The sequence below is a fragment of the Microtus pennsylvanicus genome, chromosome 11, assembly GCF_037038515.1.
Source record: "Microtus pennsylvanicus isolate mMicPen1 chromosome 11, mMicPen1.hap1, whole genome shotgun sequence".
NCBI classification, from domain to species: Eukaryota; Metazoa; Chordata; class Mammalia; order Rodentia; family Cricetidae; genus Microtus; species Microtus pennsylvanicus.
Genome location: NC_134589.1, coordinates 42,040,994 through 42,064,748, shown reverse-complemented (window position 1 = coordinate 42,064,748; position 23,755 = coordinate 42,040,994). Strand labels below are relative to the sequence as shown.

The 23,755-nt window shown below is 38.6% G+C and overlaps 1 protein-coding gene across 6 annotated transcripts in view; it reads left to right on the top strand.

The window, feature by feature from the left end:
• Window positions 1–23,755, top strand: part of Nf1 (neurofibromin 1) — a 262,777-nt gene that overhangs the window by 25,143 nt on the left and 213,879 nt on the right. For all 6 annotated transcript variants that reach the window (XM_075991447.1, XM_075991443.1, XM_075991442.1 and 3 more), the window contains exons 2-3: window positions 18,262–18,405; window positions 20,328–20,411. In XM_075991447.1, coding sequence (XP_075847562.1) covers window positions 18,262–18,405; window positions 20,328–20,411 — 228 coding nt within the window. The remainder of the gene's footprint in view (window positions 1–18,261; window positions 18,406–20,327; window positions 20,412–23,755) is intronic.

Here is a 23,755-nt window from a genome sequence, read left to right as displayed (position 1 = left end):
GATTTATTTTGATTTGCTTATCCTATTGAAATCAGTCCAGCATGCAGGTTTTTAATAGTGCCCTGTTAGTCCTCCAGCTGCAGCACAGTTCTGGCTCAGATGATGTGTAATAGGCAGTCTACTGGGGAATTGAAAAAGTTTGACTTCATTGTGCGAGGGACAGGGACTCATTGAAAAGCTTTAAGTATGAATGGCATGGTCACAGTTTTTAAAAGTTACTTTATGATTCTACTGGAGATGGATTTGAGAGGACAGTATTAAAGACAATGAGAATAAGAAATTGTAATGGGAATGAAGCTCTGAAGTAGAGAATTGATTGTAGGAATTTAGGAGGCCTGAATGTAAGATATGTATAGGAGATGATGTTAGAGGACTTGAGTTAGATGATTGCATAAGGACAGGAAGAAACTAAAAGGAGTAAATTAGTTGAGTATACGGAGAAGTTGTGAATGACAGGGCTCTTTATATTTATTATGCATACAGTGTTCTGCCTGCATGTGTGTCTGCAGGCCAGAAGAGGGTGCAAGATCTCATTTCTTTTTTTTCTTTTTTCTTTCTTTCTTTCTTTCTTTCTTTCTTTCTTTCTTTCTTTCTTTCTTTCTTTCTTTCTTTCTTTTTTTGGTTTTTCGAGACACGGTTTCTCTGTAGTTTTGCAGCCTGTCCTGGAGCTAGCTCTTATAGACCAGGCTGGCCTCAAACTCAAAGAGATTCGCCTGCCTCTGCCTCCCAAGTGCTGGGATTAAAGGCGTGCGCCACCACCGCCCTGCAAGATCTCATTTCTGATGGTTGTGAGCCACCCTGTGGTTGCTGGGAACTGAACTCATGACCTCTGGAAGAGCAGCCAGTGCTCCTAACCCCCTGAGGCATCTCTCCAGGCCCTCTTTTTTTTTTTAAAGTTCTGCTAATACATGTTCATATGCATGCAGGTGTGCACATGTGTGTGGAGAGCAGAGGTCAACCTAAGGTACCATTCCTCAGGGACTATTCAGCTTTTCAAATTTTTATTTATTTTCTTACTTTGATAATTTTATACGTGAACCTCTCCTCCAAACTCTCACTTACCTTCATGTTCTCTCTCTCGTTTGCTTTCTCTCCCTCTCTCCCTCTTTTTCTTTTAAATAACCCACCTCGTCCAGTGAGTGCTGCTGGTCTGTACATTGGTATAGGACCATATATCGGCATAGACAACCTATCATGGACCACACTAAAGAAGAAATCTCTCCCTCCCTATCTTGTCCTGTTGTGTTTTTTTGTTTTGTTGTTTGTTTTTGTCACCTTGACACAAACTAGAGAGTTAGCTGGAAAAAAGCATCTCAGTTGAGAAGATCGTCCTGATTAACAGTTGATATGGGAGGATCCATCCCAGTTTGGTTGGTGCCAGCACTGGGCAGGTGATTCCGAATTGTATAAGAAAGCAGGCAAGCAAGCCATGAGAAACAAACAAGTAAGCAGCTTTCCTCTATGGTTTTTGCTTCAGTTTTTGCCTTTAGGTTTCTGCTTTGAGCTCCTGTCCTGACTTCATCAGTGATGGATTTGCCAGTTATAAGATGAAATAAATTTTTCCTGAAATTGCTTTTGTTCGTGGTATTTTATCATAGTAATAGAAACCTAATTAAGATGGGTGGTGGTGGTACAGACCTTTAATCCCAGCTCTGGGAGGCAGAGGCAGACGGATCTCCCTGGGTCTACAAAATGAGTTCCAGGGCAGCCAAGGTTGTTACACAGAGAAACCCTGTCTGGAAGAAACAAAACACAACAAACAAAAAACCCACCTAATTAAGACTTATTTTTTTTCAACAGTGTCTTTCACTGGAACCTGGGACTGGAAGATTAGGATAAGCTACTAGCCAATGAGCTCCTGGGGTCTATCTGTCTCTGCCTTCCCAATGCTAGGATGCATGTATCCCCCTTTTGATTGTGGTGCTGGAGATGGAACTCAGAGCCTTGCTCATGCTAGGCAAGTGTTCTTCCATTAAACCACATCCTCAGCCTTCAACGTTTTAAGGAGTCTTGAACAGTACATTGTTTTATTTAACTTGACTATATGTTGACAACTCTCAATTTCACCCATCTCTTTTCAATTATTAAATTGTTTGCTTATGGTCTAGAGCAATGATTCTCAACCTGTAGCAAACCTCTGTCTCCAAAAACATTTACATTATAATCCATAACAGTAGCAAAATTACAGTTATGAGGTAGCAACAAAACTAATTTTATGGTTGGGGGTCACCACAACATGAAGTTACATTGAAGATTGAAAACCACTGGTCTAGGGGAACATTCCCTTCTTTACAATTTAATTTGTTGGTTCATTTTCAGGTAAATTAAGGATGAATGTATTATGTAAAAAACATATTTTTTGAGCAGGGATGTAGCTTAGTGTCTGAGTGCAAGGGCCAGGGTTTGGTTTTGATCTTGCACCACAAAAATGTGTGTGTTTTATAATATCCACCAATCACACACACACACACACACACACACACACACACACACTTATTTGGTTTATTTTTTATATTTTGCTTTTGAGATATGGAGCTCACAATGGCCTTGAATTGACTATATCTCTGAGACTTACTTTGACTCCTGATCCTTATACTTTGACCTCTAAATGGTAGGATTACAGGCATGGGCTACTGTTGTAGAAACAATATATCAGCTGGGCGGTGGTGGCGCATACCTTTAATCTCAGCACTTCGGAGGCAGAGGCAGGTGGATCTCTGTGAGTTTAAGGCCAACCTGGTCTACAAGAACTAGTTCCAGGACAGGCTCCAAAGCTACACAGAGAAACCCTGTCTCAAAAAACGAAAAAAAGAAGAAGAAACAATATATCTTCCCTGTGAGAAATCACTCTGCATGGACAAATGAATCGAGGAAAGGCTCTTTAATAGCACTTATCCAGGGCTGGAGGGATGACTTAATTGTTAAGAGCTCTAACTGTTCTTTCAGAGAACCTGGGTTCAATTCCCAGTACCTACACAGAAGCTCACAAATGCCTGTAATTCGGGTTCCAGGGTACCCAGCACCCATGACAAAACACCAATGCACATAAAATAAAAATAAATAAAATTTAAAAATTAGCGCTTGTCTGGCTCTGGCTACTGCTGAGAGAGAAGTCAGTCTTGAATAGATTTTATTAATTTATGTACACATTAGGCTAATATATTCCACATACTTTTCATCCTTAAATCCCTTTTAGGACCCAGCCCCAGGTTACAACTTTGAACAGTTTAAACACAGAAGAAGACTGCAAAGTCTGGCCACTTGGACAGATGGACGGTTGACACAGCACTGTCAGACTTAAAAGTTACCAGTGTGTTTTTTCTAAATAGTTGTTACCCAGGGTCGTCTTGCCCACCTGGCAGAATTAATGAGCACAGGGGACTCAGTGGCATACCTGGCAGACTAGCTGTGACCCTGCACTGCCCCCTTGAACTACCCCTTAGAGCCAAGTTCTTTGATATGGGGATGGACCTAGTGACTGATTATAAGTTAAGAGTTGTCTCCTTTTGCTGTGGGAATGGAGCCTCATTGGAGGTCGGTCTTGAATAAACATCAGGAACATTCTTAGCAACCCCAAACTTCAGTTATAGTACAGTTTTCTTTCTCACAGTTTCTAACAAGTCTGTTGAGAACATGAATCTCCTAGTCATACTGGAGGCAACAGTCCTTTAGCTGAATTCTTTGTTGTGTAACTTAGTATTTCCTAAACAAGTTTATTATTATTGTTTTTTGACTTTTCAGAACAGTGTTTCTCTGTGTAGCCCAGGCTTAGAACTCACTCTGTAGATCAGACCAGCCTCAAACTCAAAGATCTGCCTGGCTCTGCCTCCTGAGTGCTGGGATTAAAGGTGTGTGCCACCATGCCTGTTTAGTAAATATTTTATGGTCAATTTTACAACTTTTTCATGTATACCCAGGACATGTGGGGAGGGGGAAGAGAGAGAGAGAGAGAGAGAGAGAGAGAGAGAGAGAGAGAGAGAGAGAAAGAGAGAATGAATATGAGAATGAATGAATCTTAATAATGGTTGTAGAACACACAAGATTTCAGTATATTCCTGGCTCCTAACTTGTAAAACCTCTTCTCAGTTCCTTCCACTGAGTCCTGCTCTCACTCCCCTCCCCCCAATTGACTAATGGAATTATTTTGGCATGGTGGTGTTAAAGGTAGACTAGTGTGGTAGTTTGACCTATTTGGCCTCCATAAGTTTATAGTGAATGATGCTATTAGGAGGAGTGGCCTTGTTGAAGTAGGTGTGGCCTTGTTAGAGGAAGTGTGCTTCTGTGGATGCAGGCTTTAAAGGTCTCATGCTAAAGTCATGCATAGTGTCTTGGACCACTTCCTGTTGCCTGTGAGTCAAGATGTAAGAACTCTCAGCTCCTTCTCCAGCACCATGTCTTCCTTTATGCTGCCTTGTCCCACCATGATGATAATGTACTAAACCTTTAAACTGTAAGACATCCAGTTAAATGTTTTCCTTTATAAGAGTTGCTGTGGTCATGGTGTCTTTTCACAACAATGGAAATCCTAACTAAGACAACTAGTTCAAAACAGACTATCTCAATGTGAAGTTGAAAGAGCTTCTATACTTAGGCCTGGAAGTTAAACTTCTGTTGGCTCTGCTCTCTGTGATTATTTCAAGTCTATTTTAATCTGTATCTTGCTTGATTATGAATGAAGTTGTTTTCATTCAGCCTGTTAAATAAACATGGCCATTAGGACACCACTAAATAGCTCCAGCTTCTTGTTTAAACCAAGTTGTAAACTTAGCATGGTAATAGGTGCATAAACTGTTACAAATGCTGTGCTACAGCTAGCACATAGCCTCTTTGTTAGCCAAATCCTATTTTTTCAACTACAGTAAAGGAGGTAAAACCTAGATGACAATCTTCACTGTTGCTTTTCTGTAATTTTAATTTAGTAAAACTGATAAATTGTGAATTCTCTTGCATTTTGTTATATCTTAAAATTTTGAATCTTGTGCAGAGCAGTGTTTACCCTAACGTTGGCAGCTCATTTTATTTTATTTATTTATTTATTTTGGTTTTTTGAGACAGGGTTTCTCTGTAGCTTTGGAGCCTGTCCTGGAACAGGCTCTTGTAGACCAGGCTGTTCTTGAACTCAGAAAGATTAGCCTGTCTCCTGAGTGCTGGGATTAAAGGCATGCGCCACCATGGCCCGGCTAAACGTTGGCAACTTGTAGTATCAATTTCTCTCCTTTATTTTGCTCCGATGTGTGTAAGAGCTTAAACATTTGAGCTCTACTCTCCCTAGTTACCCGTAGCTCTTGGTCATTTGCAATCTCTTTTTTTCTGGAAAACGTGATTTCTGCTTTTATACCATCAATGTTTTTCATTGTCTCTTCTTCATTGAATCCAACTTCTCTGTCTGCTGGTCTTCCCCCTCCCCATTCCCAGTTCCTCAGCTGGAATTCCCCTCTGGGATGGGCAAATTCCTAGTGTCTTTATTCCCAAGTGTCTTTGTACCTTTTTTCTTAGCAGATATTTCCACAGAATATATGATTCTTAAATGATGATAATTTTCTCTCAGTACAGGGACTTATCCTTTGCCTTCTGACTTCCTTTGCATTTGGTAAAAACTCAGGTGACAGCTCGGTGTTGGTGGTTCATGCCTTTAACTGCAGCACTTGAGAGGCAGAGGCAGGCAGATCTCTATGAGTTCGAGGCCAGCCTGGTCTACAGAGTGAGTTCCAGGACAGCTAAAGCTACACAAAAAAACCTTGTCTTTAAAAATAAACAAGAACTAAAACCAAAACAAATAAACAAAAAAACAACCCAAAACAAGAAAAAATTCGAATCTCCTATATTAGTTTTAATCTAACTGTCCCAGTTTGACATTTATGCATCTGCTTAAATGTCTTTAGCCTTTATTCTCAGTCTTTTAAATAATCCCTAATTTCCTTCCTCTTTTCTACATGTGTAGAAGCTAGAGGTTGGTGTTGGGGGAATCTTCCTCAGTTATTCCACCTTATTGTTTGAGACAGATGTTTGACTGATGGGCTGGCTAGTAAGATTCAGTGATCCTCCTGTCACTGCGTTCGGGTTCTGGGATTATAGGGGTGTGTCACTTTGCTCAGCTTTTGCATAGGTTCTGGGAAAAAGGCAGGTCTTGCAAGCATTGTACTGAACCATCTCCTCAACTCTCCATTTTCATTTTTTTTAAAGTATTTGTTTATTTATTATGTATACAATATTCTGTCTGCGTGTATGCCTGTAGGCCAGAAGAAGGCACCAGACCCCATTACAGATGGTTGTGAGCCACCACGTGGTTGCTGGGAATTGAACTCAGGACCTTTGGAAGAGCAGGCAATGCTCTTAACCACTAAGCCATCTCTCCAGCCCCCTCCATTTTCATTTTAATATCAGTGATAGGATATCTTACTTTTAATATGACAGAAGAGAGAAGGATTTTGAAACTTGTTGCTTGGCTTTTAAAATAATAATACCAGGAATTTTTTTTTCCAGGTGAAGATAATTGAAACATTAACTGAACTGGTGGTCTGGAAACAGCTTATTTGAAAGTCCCTTCATCCATTTAGGCTGCTGTAGTAAAGTCAGGATGGTAGGAAGTGTCTAACAGCTGACGTTATCTATCATACACTGGTAGCTGAGAAGTGCGACAGGTTTGGTGTCTGTCAAAGGGCCTGTGCCTCATAAATGTACCTTCTTGTCCTTTCTCCATAGGACCCCATTTTTATTTTTGCGGTGCTGAAGATTAAACCCAGAGCCTTCACTAGTGCTGGCAAGCGCTCTACCATTGAGATACATCCCTAGCTCTTTTTTGTTTTGTTTTGTTTTGTTTTTGAGGTGATGTTCCTTAGACTTGCTTCTTGAACTTGCTGTGTAGCTTATACTGGCCTTTAACTCATAGTCCTCTTCATTTTTCCTACCCAAGATTAGAGGCGTGAGCCATCATGTTTACTTCTCTTGGGCTTCTTCAAGACATAATCATTCTTTGAGGGCTCCATGACCTAATTATCACTCCACCTTTAAAATTATTGCAGCGAGGGCTAGGTTTCAACATATGAATAAGGGTGATGTGAAACAAGCTTTCAGACCATAGTGTTTTTTTTTTCATTGTCCTTTAGAAGTCATGTTTATCTCATATATGGGGAGAGTACCTTTGTGCTCTTCCAGTAGCACCAGGAGTCTGAACTTGTTCTGAAGTCTGCAGTGTCATTTCTTTATTATCTAAGTGAGACATAGGTGAGATTCAAGACACTGTTCATCTGGAGGCAAGTTGTCCAGCTATGAAGTTGTGAAAATTGGTTCTCTGCTTCTGAGATACAAGGATAGGACAGGCAGAGAGGATAGATCTGTTCTCAAAAGGTGAGAAATAGGAAAGAAGAAAGGGTTTGTGGATCTTGCCTGAGTAAGTCCAAAACCCAACAATGTAAACAGTGTGTCTTATGGCTCAAGAATAACTAGGTTTTACTCTGCATCTTGCCTTTTATGTACCTTGGGGTGGAGTTTGGACTTTCAAAGCCCTTGGAAGCCTTGGTGCTAATGGCTTGCTGGGTGGGTGCAATCTGTGTGGCATGGGTTGGAATGCTAGCCTGTGACTCCTCCAGGCTAGAACTATAAGTTTGCTACTCAAACCCTTCTTTTGATATGATTTTTTTCAAGCTTTGGCATTTTAAGCCTGTGACAGGAGGAACAGCACCTACAATTTCCTGAAATACCTTTGTGATCATTTTGTTATTTCGATGCTTCACATCTGGCTTAACATCAATCTGTTAAAGCATGTTGCCACAGAGAACTCTTGGATTGCTTTCCCAGACACTTGTTTTCATTTTTTACAACATGGTCAGGATGGGTACCATCCAAATGTAATATTGCTTCCCTTTTGATTATTAATTTAATCTCTAAGGCATTTCTTTCTTTAGATTTACTGTATGCAGTCAAGAGAAACCATATGGCTCTTTTTGCTTTTGTTTAGATATTTCATCAGCCAAATAGCTAATTTTATCACTCGTAAGTTCTACTTTCTGTAAAATACCAGGATATGAACACAATTCAGACTGGGTCTTTATCTCTTCTTATTTTTCAGTATTGGAGATGGAATCCAGGGCTTTGAGCACGCTAGGCAATTCTCTACTATTATGCTGTATTCAGCTGTCTTTGCCTCTTTATAACAAGGGTCTATGTTCTTCTAGTTGGCAGTGACATGTTCCTCATTTCTGAGACCTCATCAGAATGACCTTTACTGTTCATATTTCTGTCAACATTTCATTCAAAAGCATTGTGTAATCTCTGAAAAGACAGAGGCATTCTGTGTAGTCTTTTCTGTGCCTTCACCTCCGAATTGTTCTGAATGCTTTGTTTACAGTGGCAAGGCTTTTTCTACATGCTTGTCTGGTTTTTCCAGCTTGTGCCCAGTTCCAAAGCTGCTTCTGTAGTTTTAGGTTTATCTTATAACAACAGCTCTACTCTTTGGTCCTTGTTTCTGTCTTTGTTTGGGCTGTTATAACAGCATATGTAGATTGAGAAAACAATAAAAATCCCAGGTTGTGAAGGTCTGTCTGTATAGGCGGTGCTTTCTTGGTGTATTTCACCAAGTATAATAGTTCTTAAAAAATTTTACCTTCCCTCCCTCCCTCCCTCCCTTCCTCCGTCTCTCCCTCCCTCCGTCTCTCCCTCTCTTCCTCCCTTTTTTTAAAGTTCTATTTATAAGTGTGTGTCTGTGTGTGTATCTGTGTGTGTTTACACAGATGCAGGTGTCTGCAGAGGCCAGAAGTGGAAAACAGATCTCCCGAGGCTGTAGTTAGGCAGTTTCTTAACTGCTGGAGATGAATCTGGGAACTGAACTCAGGTCCTCTAGAAGAGCAAGCACATGTTCTTAAGCACTGAAACATCTCTCTAGCCTGGCTATTATTATTATTATTTAAAAATCACTGCTGCAGACAAATGGCAGTGATTTCTAGTTTTTTTTTAGTATAATTTATTTTACTTTTATTTTATGTGCACTCGTGTGTAGGAGTCAGATCCCTGGTGTGAAAGACAGTTGTGAGCTGCCATGTGGATGCTAGGAATTGAACCCAGGTTCTGTGCAAGAGCCAGTGCTTTTAACTGCTAACCCATCTCTCTAGCCCTTTTTATTATTTTTAATTATAGGTATTTTAATTTTTAGTTATGATTTCTCCTTTTACCCAGGGTGTTTTATTGTCTTTGGGATATTTTTCTAGTTATCCTTTGGTTACTTTATTTATTTTTGATTTTTCAAGACAGGGTTTCTCTATGTAGCACTGACTGTCCTGGAAAACTTTCTGTAGACCACTCTGGACTCAAACTTAGCGATCTGCCTGTCTCTGCCTCCTCAGTGCTAGGATTAGAGGTGTGCATACCACTGTTTGGCTTTATTTATTAGCTTATACTTTAATACACAAGATCAAACCAGGCAAAAAGTCAACATAGATAGGTGAGGAACTTGAGAGCCCTCATCCCTATCCATTGAGCTATTTATTGGCAGTGGATAGCTATTTAGGAGGGGAAATTCTTTCTTTGAAGATTTGGCCATTGTTGTTTGCCCACACTCCAGTAGCTTCATTTTTTTTTCCCTATCCACAATGGTTGGAATCCAGTAGCTTCATAACCATCCACATGTGGTCTGCATTGATTAGACTTAGTGGGTTATTTAAAAGAAAAAAAAATTCATGAAGTTTGGAGGTAGACATGTATGGCGGTCCTAGGATGTTGGAGGGGAGAAATGGGGGCTGTATATGATCATATTTCATTGTGTATACATGTGAAATTCTCAATAAAAATTAAATTAAAATATTTATATTTTAATTGTATTTTCTGTGAATATGGTTTGTATGTTGTTAGTATTTTCAAATTTGAACTTTTTATAATTGAACATCTTGTTAGTTACTATTGCTGTTGTAAAATTTTCCAAAATATAGTGCATTTTAGAAAACACTCTATCCCTGAGCTATAGTCCTGATCCTTTTTACTTTTAAAATTTATTTATTTGGTTATTTACAAAAAGATTTATGACCTGACAGTGGTGGCACATGCCTTTAATCCCAACACGGGGTTGGGGGGGCAGAGGCAGGCAGATCTCTGTGAGTTCAAGGCCAGCGTGGCCTACAAGAGCTAATTTCAGGACAGGCTCCAAAGCTACAGGGATCCTCTGTCTACCCCTAACAGCAGTGAGGTTAGAGGTGCATACATAATAAGGTCCAGCTTTATACTTGGGTAGCAGAGCAGCACTCAGGCTCCCATGCTTGTCCAGGAGGCACTCCTATGTTCTGAGCCAGTTCTCAAGTCCAGACTAGTAGATGTGTCAGTTCTGCTGTATACATGTTATTAGATGATAGAAGTTAGAATAGCGTGCTGTAAAATCATCCTTTGTTTCTGTTGTTTTTTGCTTCCATCACCTCCCTCCTTCTTTCCTAATTCTTTGCCCACATTGGACAAACCATCTACCACCAAGATACATACATGCCATTTCTTGTTCTTTTTTTTTTTTTTAGTATTTGGTGGACCTTTTCCATTCACTGACCATGAATCTTTGTGTTTTAAGTTTTTCTTACAAATAGTACTTGAAAAACTAGTTTGACTTTTTCTTCCAACTGGAGTGTCTATTTTATTTATTAACCATGATTACTGGGATATTTGAACTTGTATCTGCTACTTATAAGTCTTTTTTTCTCACTCCCCTCTTTGACTATGACTTTTCTTTTAGGCTCCTTTTTTCTACTTGAAGCATGTTCTTTAGAACTATTTTAAATAAGAGTCTATTGCTGTAATTGCTCTTTTTCTTTCCTTAAAATATCTTAATTTCCTCCTTATTCCTGAGTCATAATTCCACCATTATGTAGAAATCTAGGCAGTTATTTTTCTCTTCAATATGTTAAAGATACCATTTCCTTATTTTTTACTGTTGAGAATTCAGTTGTCATTATAATTGCCATAGATGCTATTTTCTCTCTGGCTGTTTTTAAGTCTTTTATCTTTTTCTTTTTCACCTTGTAACCATTTATCTGTGAGCAGTGTATGTGCATACACACAGGTGTACAGGTCAGATGACGGCTTTCATCAATCCCGTGTAGGTTCTAAGGATCAAACTCAGGTCAGCAGGCTCAGGGACATGTACTGTTGCTCAGTCATTTTGTTGGCCCATCATTGTTCATTGGCCCATGTTGTTCTTTGTTGCTATGTAGTTTCATGGAAATGTTTTAGAGGGATGCATGTGTGCATGTATGTACGTGTGTGTGTGTGTGTGTGCACACGTGTGTGAGTGATTTTAAAATTTCTTGCTTTGGTGATTAAAAGCATGTGCTGCCATGCCCAGCCCATTCTCTTTATTTTTGAAATACCATCTTTAAAATTTTTAAAGCTCTTATTTTTGAGACAAGGTTTTACTATGTAGGTCAAGGCTGTCCTCACATTTTGTATCTCTTTGCCTCATTATTCTGAATGCCTGGCATTACAGATGGGTGCCATCATATCCTTTATGAATATCTTCTGGATGTGTTAGTAAGTAACAACCTGGGATGTTTTCTTAATCATACAGAATTGATTTGTGTTTGTTTAATTTCTCTGTCTTATATTAACAGACTTTGCTTTTGTTTGATGGTTCCAGGCTGTGTGTGTGTGTGTGTGTGTGTGTGTGTGTGTTTGTTTATTTATTTATTTATTTGAGACAGAATTTCATTATGTATCCCTGGCTGGCCTAGAATTTACATATGCTGATCTCTGCCTCTGAATTCTGGGATTAAAGGCATGTGCTACCATGCCCAGCTATCTTCCCTCCCCCCCCCCTCAGCTTTATTATTTTTTAAGTTATATGTATAGTGGATCTTTATGTGGGTTTGTGCCCTTGAGTGTGGGTACCCATAGAGGCCAGAGGTATTGATTCCTCCTAAGAGTGTAATTACTGGCTCCAGGTATGGGTGCTGAGCTAAACCAGTAAGTGCTCTAAGACACTGAGACATCTTTTCAGCCTCCTAACTTTATTTTTAATTTTTGTGGTGCTCAGGACTGAATGCAGGGCCTGGCACGTAATAGGCAAGCCCTTCACTCTTAGGTATACTCTCCTCCCCCTTCTCACTTTAGTATCTTCATAGGTCTTAGATATTCTCACCCTTTCCCTCTTACCAAAGATAGTTATGTTGGGTATTGAATTCATTAATTAGCTTGATTATTATCATATTTACTCTTCCATTGCTGTGATAGAACACAGTGACCAAAGCAGTTTATAAAAGCAACTGTTTAGTTTGACTTATAGTTTCAGAGGGTTGAAGTCCATGATGTCAAGAGTGAAGCAACAGCTGAGAAATCACATCTTGATCTATAACCCTGGGACACAGAGGGAGAGCACTGGACATCTCGGGAGTCTTTTGAAACTTGAAGGCCCCCTCCCAGTGACTCACCTCCTCCAACAAGGCCATGCCTCTTCCTTTCTAAACAGTTCTACCAACTGGGAACCAAGTATTTAAATTCAAACTGCCACAATTGTGGTTATGATTTTGCAGGATATTGAAATCATGTTATGTAAGTCATATACATAAATTTTTATTTGCTAATTATGCCTTAGTAAAATGGGAAAACAAATGTAAAAGTCTACTATTAAGTGAGGGCTTGTTGGGAGCTCCTGTGCATGTGCCCATAGGGAGGTTGGTCGGCAACTTTGTAGTTGTTGACCCTCCAGATGTAAGTCTATCTGTGAAGATCCACTCTGGCTAGGATACTATGCCTTACTGGTTGCCTGGGAAGTAATGCTTAATTAAAGGATTAAGCCAAGAGACTGGTAGTTTATATTGTGGAGATTTTCACCTACTAAGGAAGTAATAGGATTATGGTAGAAAGGTTACTTTGTAGTTCAGATTTTAAAATACAGGCAAAGGAAATGGTTGTTCAATCTTTCCCTCTGAATTCACTGAGCTGTTTGTACCTAAGTCTGCAAACTTGCAGGGACCGCCTGCTGCTCTTGGACCACAGTTTGAGGAACACTGCCCTGGGTAATAAAAAGGTAGCTGTTAAAGGCAGTAAGAAAGTTAGTGTGATATAAATGGTTTATTCTTTTATTCAACAAATATTAATTAATTGCCTTAAGAAACCTTCTTAATCAAAGGATAAAACAGCTTCTGAGAAAGATAACTCTCTTGTTCCCATGGAAGTTAAAATACATGAGTGATATTCATTAAGCAATTCATCACCTAGCTAATTGTATTTGTTAGAAGAATCATATAGACATGCTGGGGATGCAGCTTAGTTGATAGAGTACTCGTGTAGTGTGCATGAAGTTGCAGGCTCACTGTAGTATTGTATAAAATCTGACATGGTCACATATGCCAGTAACTCTAGTGATTTGGAGGAGAAAGTAGGAAGATCAGAAGTTCAGGGTCATTTTTGGCTGAAATGGTGAGTTTGAGTCTGGGGTACATGAAAAAATTTTTTGAGTAAAATAAATTCTAAAAAGGTAAGATTATTGTATTTGAGAGTTTTAAAATTTTTCTTTTATGGGTTTCTTTTCAATGAGCACTTACTACTTTCCAAATTGGGGAAAAGTGAATGAAACCTTAAAAATATTTTATGCTATATTATAAATATCTTTGAATATAATAGAATATATAGATATCTTTGGATAATTGAAGATAAAGGGCTTAGGCTGCATGAAGAAAAATAATTCCCTTAGAATCATGATCTCTGTTTAGAACAAATTATGATCTACTTAAGATGTAAGATTTTAACAAATAGGAATTTATTTAAAAGAAAGCCTAATATTAAGTAAAGTACTGTGAACAATGGATAGTTTGTTTCTAGTTTCACTCAGAAATTCTCGAAAGGTCACCACCAGCTAAAATGTTTGCTTCTGTGTACATTCTAATGAGTTTCTAAAAGGCCTTTCACTCTATAATGGGAAGTAGGAGTGACATTACATTTCACTTAGTATACATACAGGAAAAAAACCCAAATAATCCTACAAGGAGTAAAAGCACTCCAACATGTCCTCTTTACATATCAGGAAACAAACACGTTTAAAAAATGTATTCTGGGGCTGGAGAGATGGCTCAGAGGTTAAGAGCACTGACTGCTCATCCAGAGGTCCTGAGTTCAATTCCCAGCAACCACATGGTGCTTCACAGCCATCTATAATGAGATCTGGTGCCCTCTTCAGGTGTGCAAACATACATGTAGGCAGAACACTGTATACATAATAAATAAATCTAAAAGAAAGTGGTTGTTTTTTAAAAAAAAGTGTATTCTGAGCTGGACAGTGGGCTAACTGGTTGAGAGCACTGGCTGCTGTTCTGGAGGATCTAGTTTGGTTCTCAGCATCCACATGGCAGCTCATGACCATCTTTAAACTTAAGTCTCAGGGGATCTGACTTCCTTTTCTGGCCTCCAAGGACACTGCACAGAATACACATTATTATTATTAATATTGTTAATACATTAAAAAGTTAAAGTATATCCTCAAATATTGTAGTTGGTTTTATTAAACAGAGGATTCTGCATCTTTGGTTACATATTACATACATAATAATGCTTTAGATAGTGTTTAATGGCCTTAAAATTATAAAGTTTTATTTTTACTTTAATGTTATTTTAAGTATACAATTGACAGTCAAAGTTATTATTCTTCTAACAAAGTTGAATGAAAAAGGTAAGCTAACTGCAAATTGCTAAACCGGGAATAATTGGTACAGGCTATAGCTAAGCTAATAGTATGTGGATCACTAAAATTGGGCAGAGTGGAGTAACAACCTGAAATTTAATATTGAGCTCATAAAATAGGCATTACATAATCACCATTTTTAAAACTGTAGGTATTAAAAAGATATCTATAGGCAAAGGTATTAGCATGGAGCCAAACTGATTTTGCCAAGAAATTAATTCTAGCTTTACTTTCCCCTGAATGGCTTGAGCTTTAGTTTATTCATTTTCATAGTATTATGAATTTCCAGCTACCCAAGTGTTTTATACACAGAAGCCTTGATTCTTCCCTTCCCCTCCTCTACTTCCCTCCTCCCCTCCTCCCCTTCTTTCCCCTCCCTTCTCCCCTCCTTTTTTTCTTGAGACAGAGTTTTTCTGTGTAGCCCTGACTGTCTTGGAACTCAACTTTGTAAACCAAGATAGTCTTGAGCTCATAGAGATCCACCTGCCTCTGTCTCCCGAGTGCTGGGATTAGCAATGTTCAGCAAGAAGCCTTGATTCTTGAAGAACCTATTTGCACTTGTACCTTATTTACCCAATCACTACTGAAGCTTCAAAAGCCAATTCCCAAATGTCGTTTCTAGATTCTCCAGATATCTACCTGACCAGAACCTGTTTCTTACCAACCTAAACTACAATCATGTTGTTTCCACAGAAAATTCTGGTTCCTTTGCTTCCTTTTCTCCCTCTGTATGCTCATTTAGTACAAACCTGTGAGGTACAGCAGAACAAGTAGACATCTTTGTACATATTTGGGGAAGAGTCTGATGAGGATGAAAAAGGTATTCCTGCAGAAAGAGAGTACCTACGCGGGGCAGCTCAACAAAGTCAGGCAATGGACAAGGAGAGACTACTCTCCAGAGGGAGGCCAGGAACAGTCAGAAATTAGTTCAACCAGGGAGGAAGGGGGAGGTAGGCCACAGGATAACAAAGCCCCACTGGAATAAGGATGGAGTTTATAAGACAGATGTCCCTAAATGGGTATCAGAAGGAGTGGTGGGCTGTGTGAATCTTCTGTATGGGAGGAGGGGGAGTGTATTAGCAGAGAGTTGGAGCAGGTTAGGGAGGATGTGCACATGGGGAAGCAATGTAGGGCAGGACAGGGTGCCCAACCATGGACATGGTAAGGAGGAAAATAAAAAAGGTGTAGGGGGGCTGGTAAGATGACTGAGCAGCAAAGGTACTTGTCACCAAAGTTGATAACCTGAGTTGGATTCCCACAACCCACGCAGTGAAATTCATTTTAAAAAACTGAGAGAAATAAGATGGTTTCATTCTTTCGTAGTTCTCTTGGCTGTCCTCCTTTTTCTTACTTACCTTTATCTAATTCTATTTTATTCACCTACTTTTCCCTATGGTCAATCTGGAGTTTAATTTCAGCACATTTTCTTCTCACTGTAGGTTGCTTCTTGGAATAACTTATTATTCATTTGGATGGTTTAGGACTTTATTGTCAAGTGGAATTTGATAGCTGCATCATATATAGCTACTTAAAGTTAAATTCAAATAAAAATCAAACATTTGATTCTTCCTCTGTACTAGCTATGTTACAGATGTTTAAAATAGCCACATATAGCTGGCTCATGGCCAAGGTGCTGGCCATTGCTGATACAGAATATCATTGCAGAAAATTCTGTTGGTTGTATTTTATAACATGCCACAGTTCTTCATATTTGACCATAAGCCTGTTGTACATGTCTATATGTAGCTGTATACATCCCCGTTTTGTTTCTAAATTGGACTGCTGTGTATTCATTGAGAATGTACTGCCTTTTGGGGAAATCTGTTTTTTACATTCATCAGGCTTTCTGCTTCCTCTATGTATTTACTTATACAACCCTGGTGTTGTGGTAAGTGTGTATTACTTGTTTATGCACACATGCACAGCCTTATTTGGGAGAACCTTGTTCTCTCTCTGTAGATCTTTGTGAGCTTCAGCTTTGCTCTTCTGTATTCTCTGTTGATTGTGTGGAGGAGCTTAGGTAACTCACAGTTGTATTGCTGCCATTTTCATCTTCTAAAATTCTCTTTTCTGAGCTTTCATGTTTTTCCTCCACAATCTTTATGGTTAACTTTATGTAATCTGATAGCTTCTGTACACTGCCTTCCGTACATACTGACCCCATCCCCTCTGAATTTGGTATTTCTTTGCTGTCAAAGTAATCCTGTCTTACTAACTTAGCAAATGTTTAGGCATATCACTTGGTCCTCTCATCTTTACTTGGGCCACTTTCAAGTGGAGATCATCTAAGGTATGGTTTTCACAGGGGAGCCTCCTTGGTTCTCTTTTAGCATTAGCAGGGTCTAACACAAACAGTGAATTGAGGTCTGATGCTCATGTACAAAATTACCCTTATGAGTTGAGTAGCAATGCTTTTCTATGTGGTGTAACTGAGTTCTTCTATAGGTCAGCCCTTCAACGAATCTGTTTTCCTGTGAGATGAATTTCTTGGTTGCTTTGCTAGTGCCCCTGTGGTATGGTTGGCAATCTTTTATTTATTTTTTAATAATTTTACTTTTTGGGCTTTTAAATTCTATTTATGTATGTATATATGTATGTATGTATGTATTTATGTTTTTTCAAGACCGGGTTTTTCTATAGCTTTGGAACCTGTCCTGAAACTAGCTCTTGTAGACCAGGCTGGCTTTGAACTCACAGAGATCCTCCTGCCTCTGCCTCCCAAGTGCTGGGATTAAAGGGGTGTGCCACCAGAACCTGGCATCAGGAAGAGGGGGTGGTTTTTACAAATATTTTTAATCTTTTATTTATTTTTTTATTTTATGCTGCTTTGGTGTTTTGCATGCATGCATGTCTGTATGAGGACATTGGATCCCCTGGAACTGGAGTTACAGATGATTGTAAACTTCTATGTGGGTGCTGGGACTTGAACCCAGGTCTTATGGAGTCAGTCTTTACTCTGTTCCTGGTTTATAGTTTGTTATATCTGAACAATTGTCTTCTGTTCTCCATTGATTACAAGTTTTCCATTGACTAGAGGTTTACAGCCTAGATTTCCTTCGTCTATTGGGTTTTTTTGTTTTATTTTTTATTTATTTTTGTTGTTGTTGTTATTGTTGTTGAGATAGAGTTTCTCTGCATAGCTCTTGCTGTCCTGGAACTCACTCTGTAGACCGGGTTGGCCTTGAACTCAGATGTCCACCTGTCACTGCCTACTAAGTCTTCGAATTAAAGGGTACCACCATTGTCTGCTGGTCTGTAGCTCTTTACATGCTTGAGCTCAGTGTGTATAGGAAAGGGTTATATGTATTTGTTGCAGACATTCTTATTGGTAATTTGGAATAACTCTGGTTCTGTGGGTTCTCCTTGGAAAGCACTGGGTAGAAGATTTGATCTTGTAGATAGAGGTTTATGACTTCCAGAAAGAAAACCAAAAATTGAAGTTGATAGAGCATTTAGGATTTATTCTGAATTCCATGTTGTATTATAAATTAGAAATTGGTATATATCTATATCTAGCTAGCCATGGTTGATAAAGATTCAAATCTAAGGTGACTTTCACTGAAAAGAATATGTTTAGTAATTTTGAAGAGTAAAGTCTTAATATTTTTCTCTTTTAGCTTCCAATAAAAACAGGACAGCAAAATACACATACCAAAGTCAGCACCGAACATAACAAGGAATGTCTGATCAACATTTCCAAGTACAAGTTTTCTCTGGTCATCAGTGGCCTCACCACCATCTTAAAGAACGTTAACAATATGGTGAGTATCTGATTACTGAACTTCTGCTTTTTGGAGAATTGGCCTATTTTGGTTCTGAATTGGAAGTTTAGAGCAGCATGTTTTAAAAGTATGGGACTGTTTTCTTAGGATTTAAGATGTGAGTCATTTCATTTTATGGTGAGCATAAGTGTAACTTAAATTTTGACTTTTTATATTTACCTTTAAAGCATCTCTTATTGCTCTTATTTCATTTTTCAGAATTCAGAATTTACATGACTTTTGTATTGTGTGTAAACTGATCATAATATAGATTCTTTCCCCCTTCTTTTCCTGCCACATCTACACCTCCAGCTGGGTAGTATGGAATCTGTTAATATGCTTTTCATTAGCCGATTCCTTGAATGTATTTGTTAACTGTTCATGTACAAATTATGTGGTGTATAAACTATGATCTTCACTCCTAAATTGTGGGATTAATTTTTATGACCATATTAATGAGTTTTCTCTCCCTTCTCGTAACCTGTAATAAATAATGATAGTCCCCTAAAAATTTATTTCCTAAAAACATAGGAACTTTTATAAAAGGGTACATTTATTTACACAATACATTTAATATTTTGCTATAGCTCTTTTTGCCTGCTGTGGAGCAAAGTAATAGAATTTTTATGTATGAGTATATGGCTGCATTCCCAGTTATACTGTAGTATTCTTATGTTTGGGATCATCTTTAAAACTGTTGTGATGTTGGCATTCACTTAGAACTTCCTGAAAAGTTAAAGGGACTGTGAGATGGTTCACACACTGGTTGGAGGTGAGAACCAGCCCCCAAAAGTTATCTGTCCTTTGTCCTCCTTGTGGACGCCATGGTGAGCCCATACTCACAATAATAACAATAAAATAAAAAAATAGAAATCTTCTTATCTATCTATCTATCTATCTATCTATCTATCTATCTATCTATCTATCTATCTAATCTAATCTAATCTAATCTATCTTGCTTTGAGACAGCGTCTCTGTGTAACCACCCTGACTGTCCTGGAACTCACTCTGTAGACCAGGCTGGCTTCAAACTCAGAGATCTGCTTGCCTCTGCCTCTCAAGTGCTGGGATTAAAGGTGTGTGACACCACCACCTGGTAAAAGTAGAAAATTGAAAAAAAAATTGTTATTGTCTTGTTATTAAGTAGATAGACGATGTAGAGTTCAGTTTGAAAGTAGTGAATGCTTAAGATTCACTGTTGTTGATGCAGCATTCAATTTTGATAAGAATTAAGAAATTAGTTGTTTTGTAGTAGAAAGAGATGGCCTGGTACAGACCTCTAACTCGTGAACTATTTTTAATCCTCATTGATTCATTACCACCTACTCCCTTCATCCTCTCCCATTTATTTTTCTTCTTCTTTTCATGTTTTCTCTCGGGTAAGTTGGGCAGGCCTTGAACTTGCTATGTTCCTAAGACTAGCCTTGAACTAGTCTTTATTTCCATAGTGTTGGGATTACCAGTGTTTTCAAACCATGACTGAACACATCATAGACATTTTATAAACATAAAGCAGCTTGTTTTACTCTTGCATAGCTAACAACAGTCTTTAGTAAATGGCCTCTATTTCTATTCACCCAGGAATTTATTTTTTGAATATTAGGGCACAGTAAGAAATAGTAGACTTAAATATCATTGAATGTAGAAGACAAAATGGAAGATCAATATTTTTTCTTGATTTTTAATCTTTTGTTTGTTTTTGAGATGGATTTTCTTGTGTTGCCCTAGCCGTTCTAGAACTAGCTCTGTAGGCCAGTGTGGCCTCGACCTCACAGAGATCCACCTGCCACTGCCTCCCAAGTGCTGGGATTAAAGGTGTGTGCCACCACCGTCTGACTGATCCTTTAGTCTTTAATATTTCATATGTGCTAATTTGTAATGAAGAGTGTTAATCAAGTTTTCTGAATATATTTTTCTTTTAGAGGATATTTGGAGAAGCTGCTGAAAAAAATTTGTATCTTTCTCAGTTGATTATATTGGATACACTGGAAAAATGTCTTGCAGGGGTAAGTAAATTCATTCTACAGTAAGCAGGTTCTGTGAATTCAATCTTAAGAATTATCTGGAGTATCAAAAGGTCAGTATGGACACTGAGCACACATGAAGAGTCTTTGTCTAAGATATATATATATATATATATATATATATATATATATATATATGTTACATTTAATACAGTTGACCTGTTGTTGCAGAATTTAGAAAAAATTATTTTATCAACTTTAGTAAAGTACATAGCTATTTAAATTTACTTAAAATGTTAAGTTTGAGCCGTTTCTGTCGCTAAATTTTTTTAAGAAAATATTTTTATGAAGAAATCATTATTTGATTAATTTCTCAGATATTATTAGCCTTGTGGCATTTTGCAGCTGAAAGAATATAATTGAGAAGTCCGAGGGCAATCTCATTTTCTTTCCTTCATGAATATGGGTTCAACTTTATACAGACTTTGAAAGTGAAATCTGTCCTTTTGACGGTAGCTACTACAGAACACTTGTGTAGATTTGAGCATTTGTAATAGGTCTATAGAGGAGTCACTGAGGACTGGGTTCTTTCCCAGGTTCCCTCTGAGAGGCTGACTATTTCAACTATAACTTTATTTGAACTTTTTCAACACCTTTTCTGTTGTGTAAAGTGTTCATATTACTCACTAACCTTAATTCTTTACCAAACATGGGTGTGTGTATATATATATATATATATATATATATATACACACACACACACACACACACACATATATATATGAAGATTTCTGCTTTAAAATTCTCTATGCCATATATGTTAGTTAATATTTTTTATTCATCACAGAATTTTGCTTTTTTTTAAAGATTTATTTATTTCTTATATATACTGTATTCTGCACCAGATCTCATTACAGATGGTTGTGAGCCACCATGTGGTTGCTGGGAATTGAATTCAGGACCTTCGGAAGAACAGGCAGTGCTCCTAACCTCTGAGCCATCTCTCCAGCCCCCTTTTTGTTTGTTTTTTGAAAGAGGGTTTTTCTGTGTTAACTGCATTGGCTGTCCTGAAACTCTTCCTATAAGACCAGGCTGGCCTCCAATTTACAGAGATCCACTTGCCTCTTCTTGCCGGTGCTGGGATTAAAGGCGCGCACCACCACCAACTGGCCAGAATTTTTTTTTTTAATTGAGAAAAGGAAAAAAAAAACAAGTTTCCACCTCCTCCCAGCCTCCCATTTCCCTCCCCCTCCTCCCACCCTTCTCCCCCTCCTCCTACCCTTCTCCCCCTCCCCCCACTCCTCTCCCCCTCCCTCTCCAGTCCAAAGAGCAGTCAGGGTTTTCTGCCCTGTGGTAAGTCCTAGGTCCTCCCCCCCTCCGTCCATATCTAGGACGTCCATATCTAGGAAGGTGAACATCCAAACTGGCTAGGCTCCCACAAAGCCAGCACATTACGTAGGATCAAAACCCCGTGCCATTGTCCTTGGCTTCTCATCAGCCCTCATTGTTCGCCATGTTCAGAGAGTCCAGTTTTATCCCATGCTTTTTCAGTCACAGTCCAGCTGGCCTTGGTGGGCTCCCAATAGATCAGCTCCACTGTCTCAGTGAGTGGGTGCACCCCTCGTGGTCCCGACTTCTTTGCTCATGTTCTCCCTCCTTCTGCTCCTCATTGGGACCTTGGGAGCTCAGTCCAGTGTTCCAGTGTGGGTCTCTGTCTCTATCTCCATCCATCACCAGATGAAGGTTCTATGATGATATGCAAGATATTCGTCATGCTTTTATTCAGTATAACTTCTCCCATTTTTATTTGTTAAAGTTCTCTACAGTAAATTTAGTTGGAAGAGATTTAAAACAAAAATTTTAAGATACTTCATGTGGATGAGTGTTTTGGCTGCTTGTGTATATATGCACCATGTGTGTTTTTATTTATATTTTTAAAAGTTCATTTTTTATTTTTATATGCATATGTATGTGTTTGCATGTGAATTTATGCACATGCGTGTAGGTGCACTCAGAGATCAAAGATTTTGAATCTCCATGGAGCTGGAATTATAGGTGGTTGTGACTCATCTAGCGTGGGTGTTGGGAATTGAACTCAGGTCCTTTGCAAGGACAGTACGTGCTCCCAACTACTGAGCCAAATTTCCAGCTCCTGTAGCGTTTATTTACTTGTTTGTTTGTGTTGGGGGGCATGCATGCATGTTATGGTGTGCCTGTGGAGGTCAGAGGACAACTTTTAGATAGTTGGTTCTCTCCTGCTTTTACGTGGGTTTTGGGGATTGAACTTGAGTCACCAGGCTTTTACAACAAGCACTCTGCTATCTTGCCATCTCAGCATATTTCAAACCCTAAAATTTTTTAGATTTATTTGTTTTATGTGTTTTATGCGTTTCATCTGCATGTATGTATTTATGTACGCAGTATGTATGTATGTATGTATGTATGTATGTATGTATTCTGTGTGTGTGCCTGGTGCCTGAGGAGGTCAAAAGAAAGTGTCAGATCCCCTGTGACTATAGTTACAGATGGTTGTGAGCCACCACATGGGTACTGACAACTGAACATGGTTCCTCTGCAAGAATAAGTGCTCTTAACCACTGAGTCATCTCTCTAGCCTCTACTATTTTAAACTCTTACTAATTTCTGGCCATATTTCAAAATTGTTAGGCAGTATTTACAAGTTTTGCACTGAAAATCATAGGAACTATTTTAGCTTGGTGTCCTCTGTTAACTTGTAAAGTGGAGTGGAAGAACAAAATCATTATATAGAGGGACAGAATTTGGAGGCTGGACATTTTTAACTTGGCAGAGGTTTAGTACTTTGTAATTTCTGGTATATCAGGCACACCCATGATTGAGTTTGGTAGGATGGCGTATTGCCTCTTTAAGTTTACACAACTTTTGCTTCATTAACATTTTTTTTTTTTTGATTGAGAGGTAATGTGTTTTGGAGAGTGATTGCTGCTGACACTCTTTAGAGGCAGTAGAATGTGATGGTGGTGTGTTTCCATGGTCTACCTTGTAGAATGTGATTAAAATACATATTACCTTCCTTGACTTGGTCTGCTCTTGAAATTAGTTTTGGTTTCTTTTTTTCTTTTCTTGCTTGTGGAGTTAAGAGATTGTACACAGGGCCTTGTGCATGTACCAGTGAGCCACATCCCTAGAACTGTGTGTCAGGTTAGTTAGCTATGCCACCTAGGAAATAATCAAGTAATATGTAAGAAAATTGGCCCAGTTTTAAAAGTTAATTGCATGGAATACAAAATTGACATATATGGTGTGTATGGGGAAAATTACTCTAGAATAAAGAAGCTGAAAGAACAGAATAGTCATGTTGAATCACTTTTGGATCCTCACTGAATTAAAAAGCTGTGAAAGACATT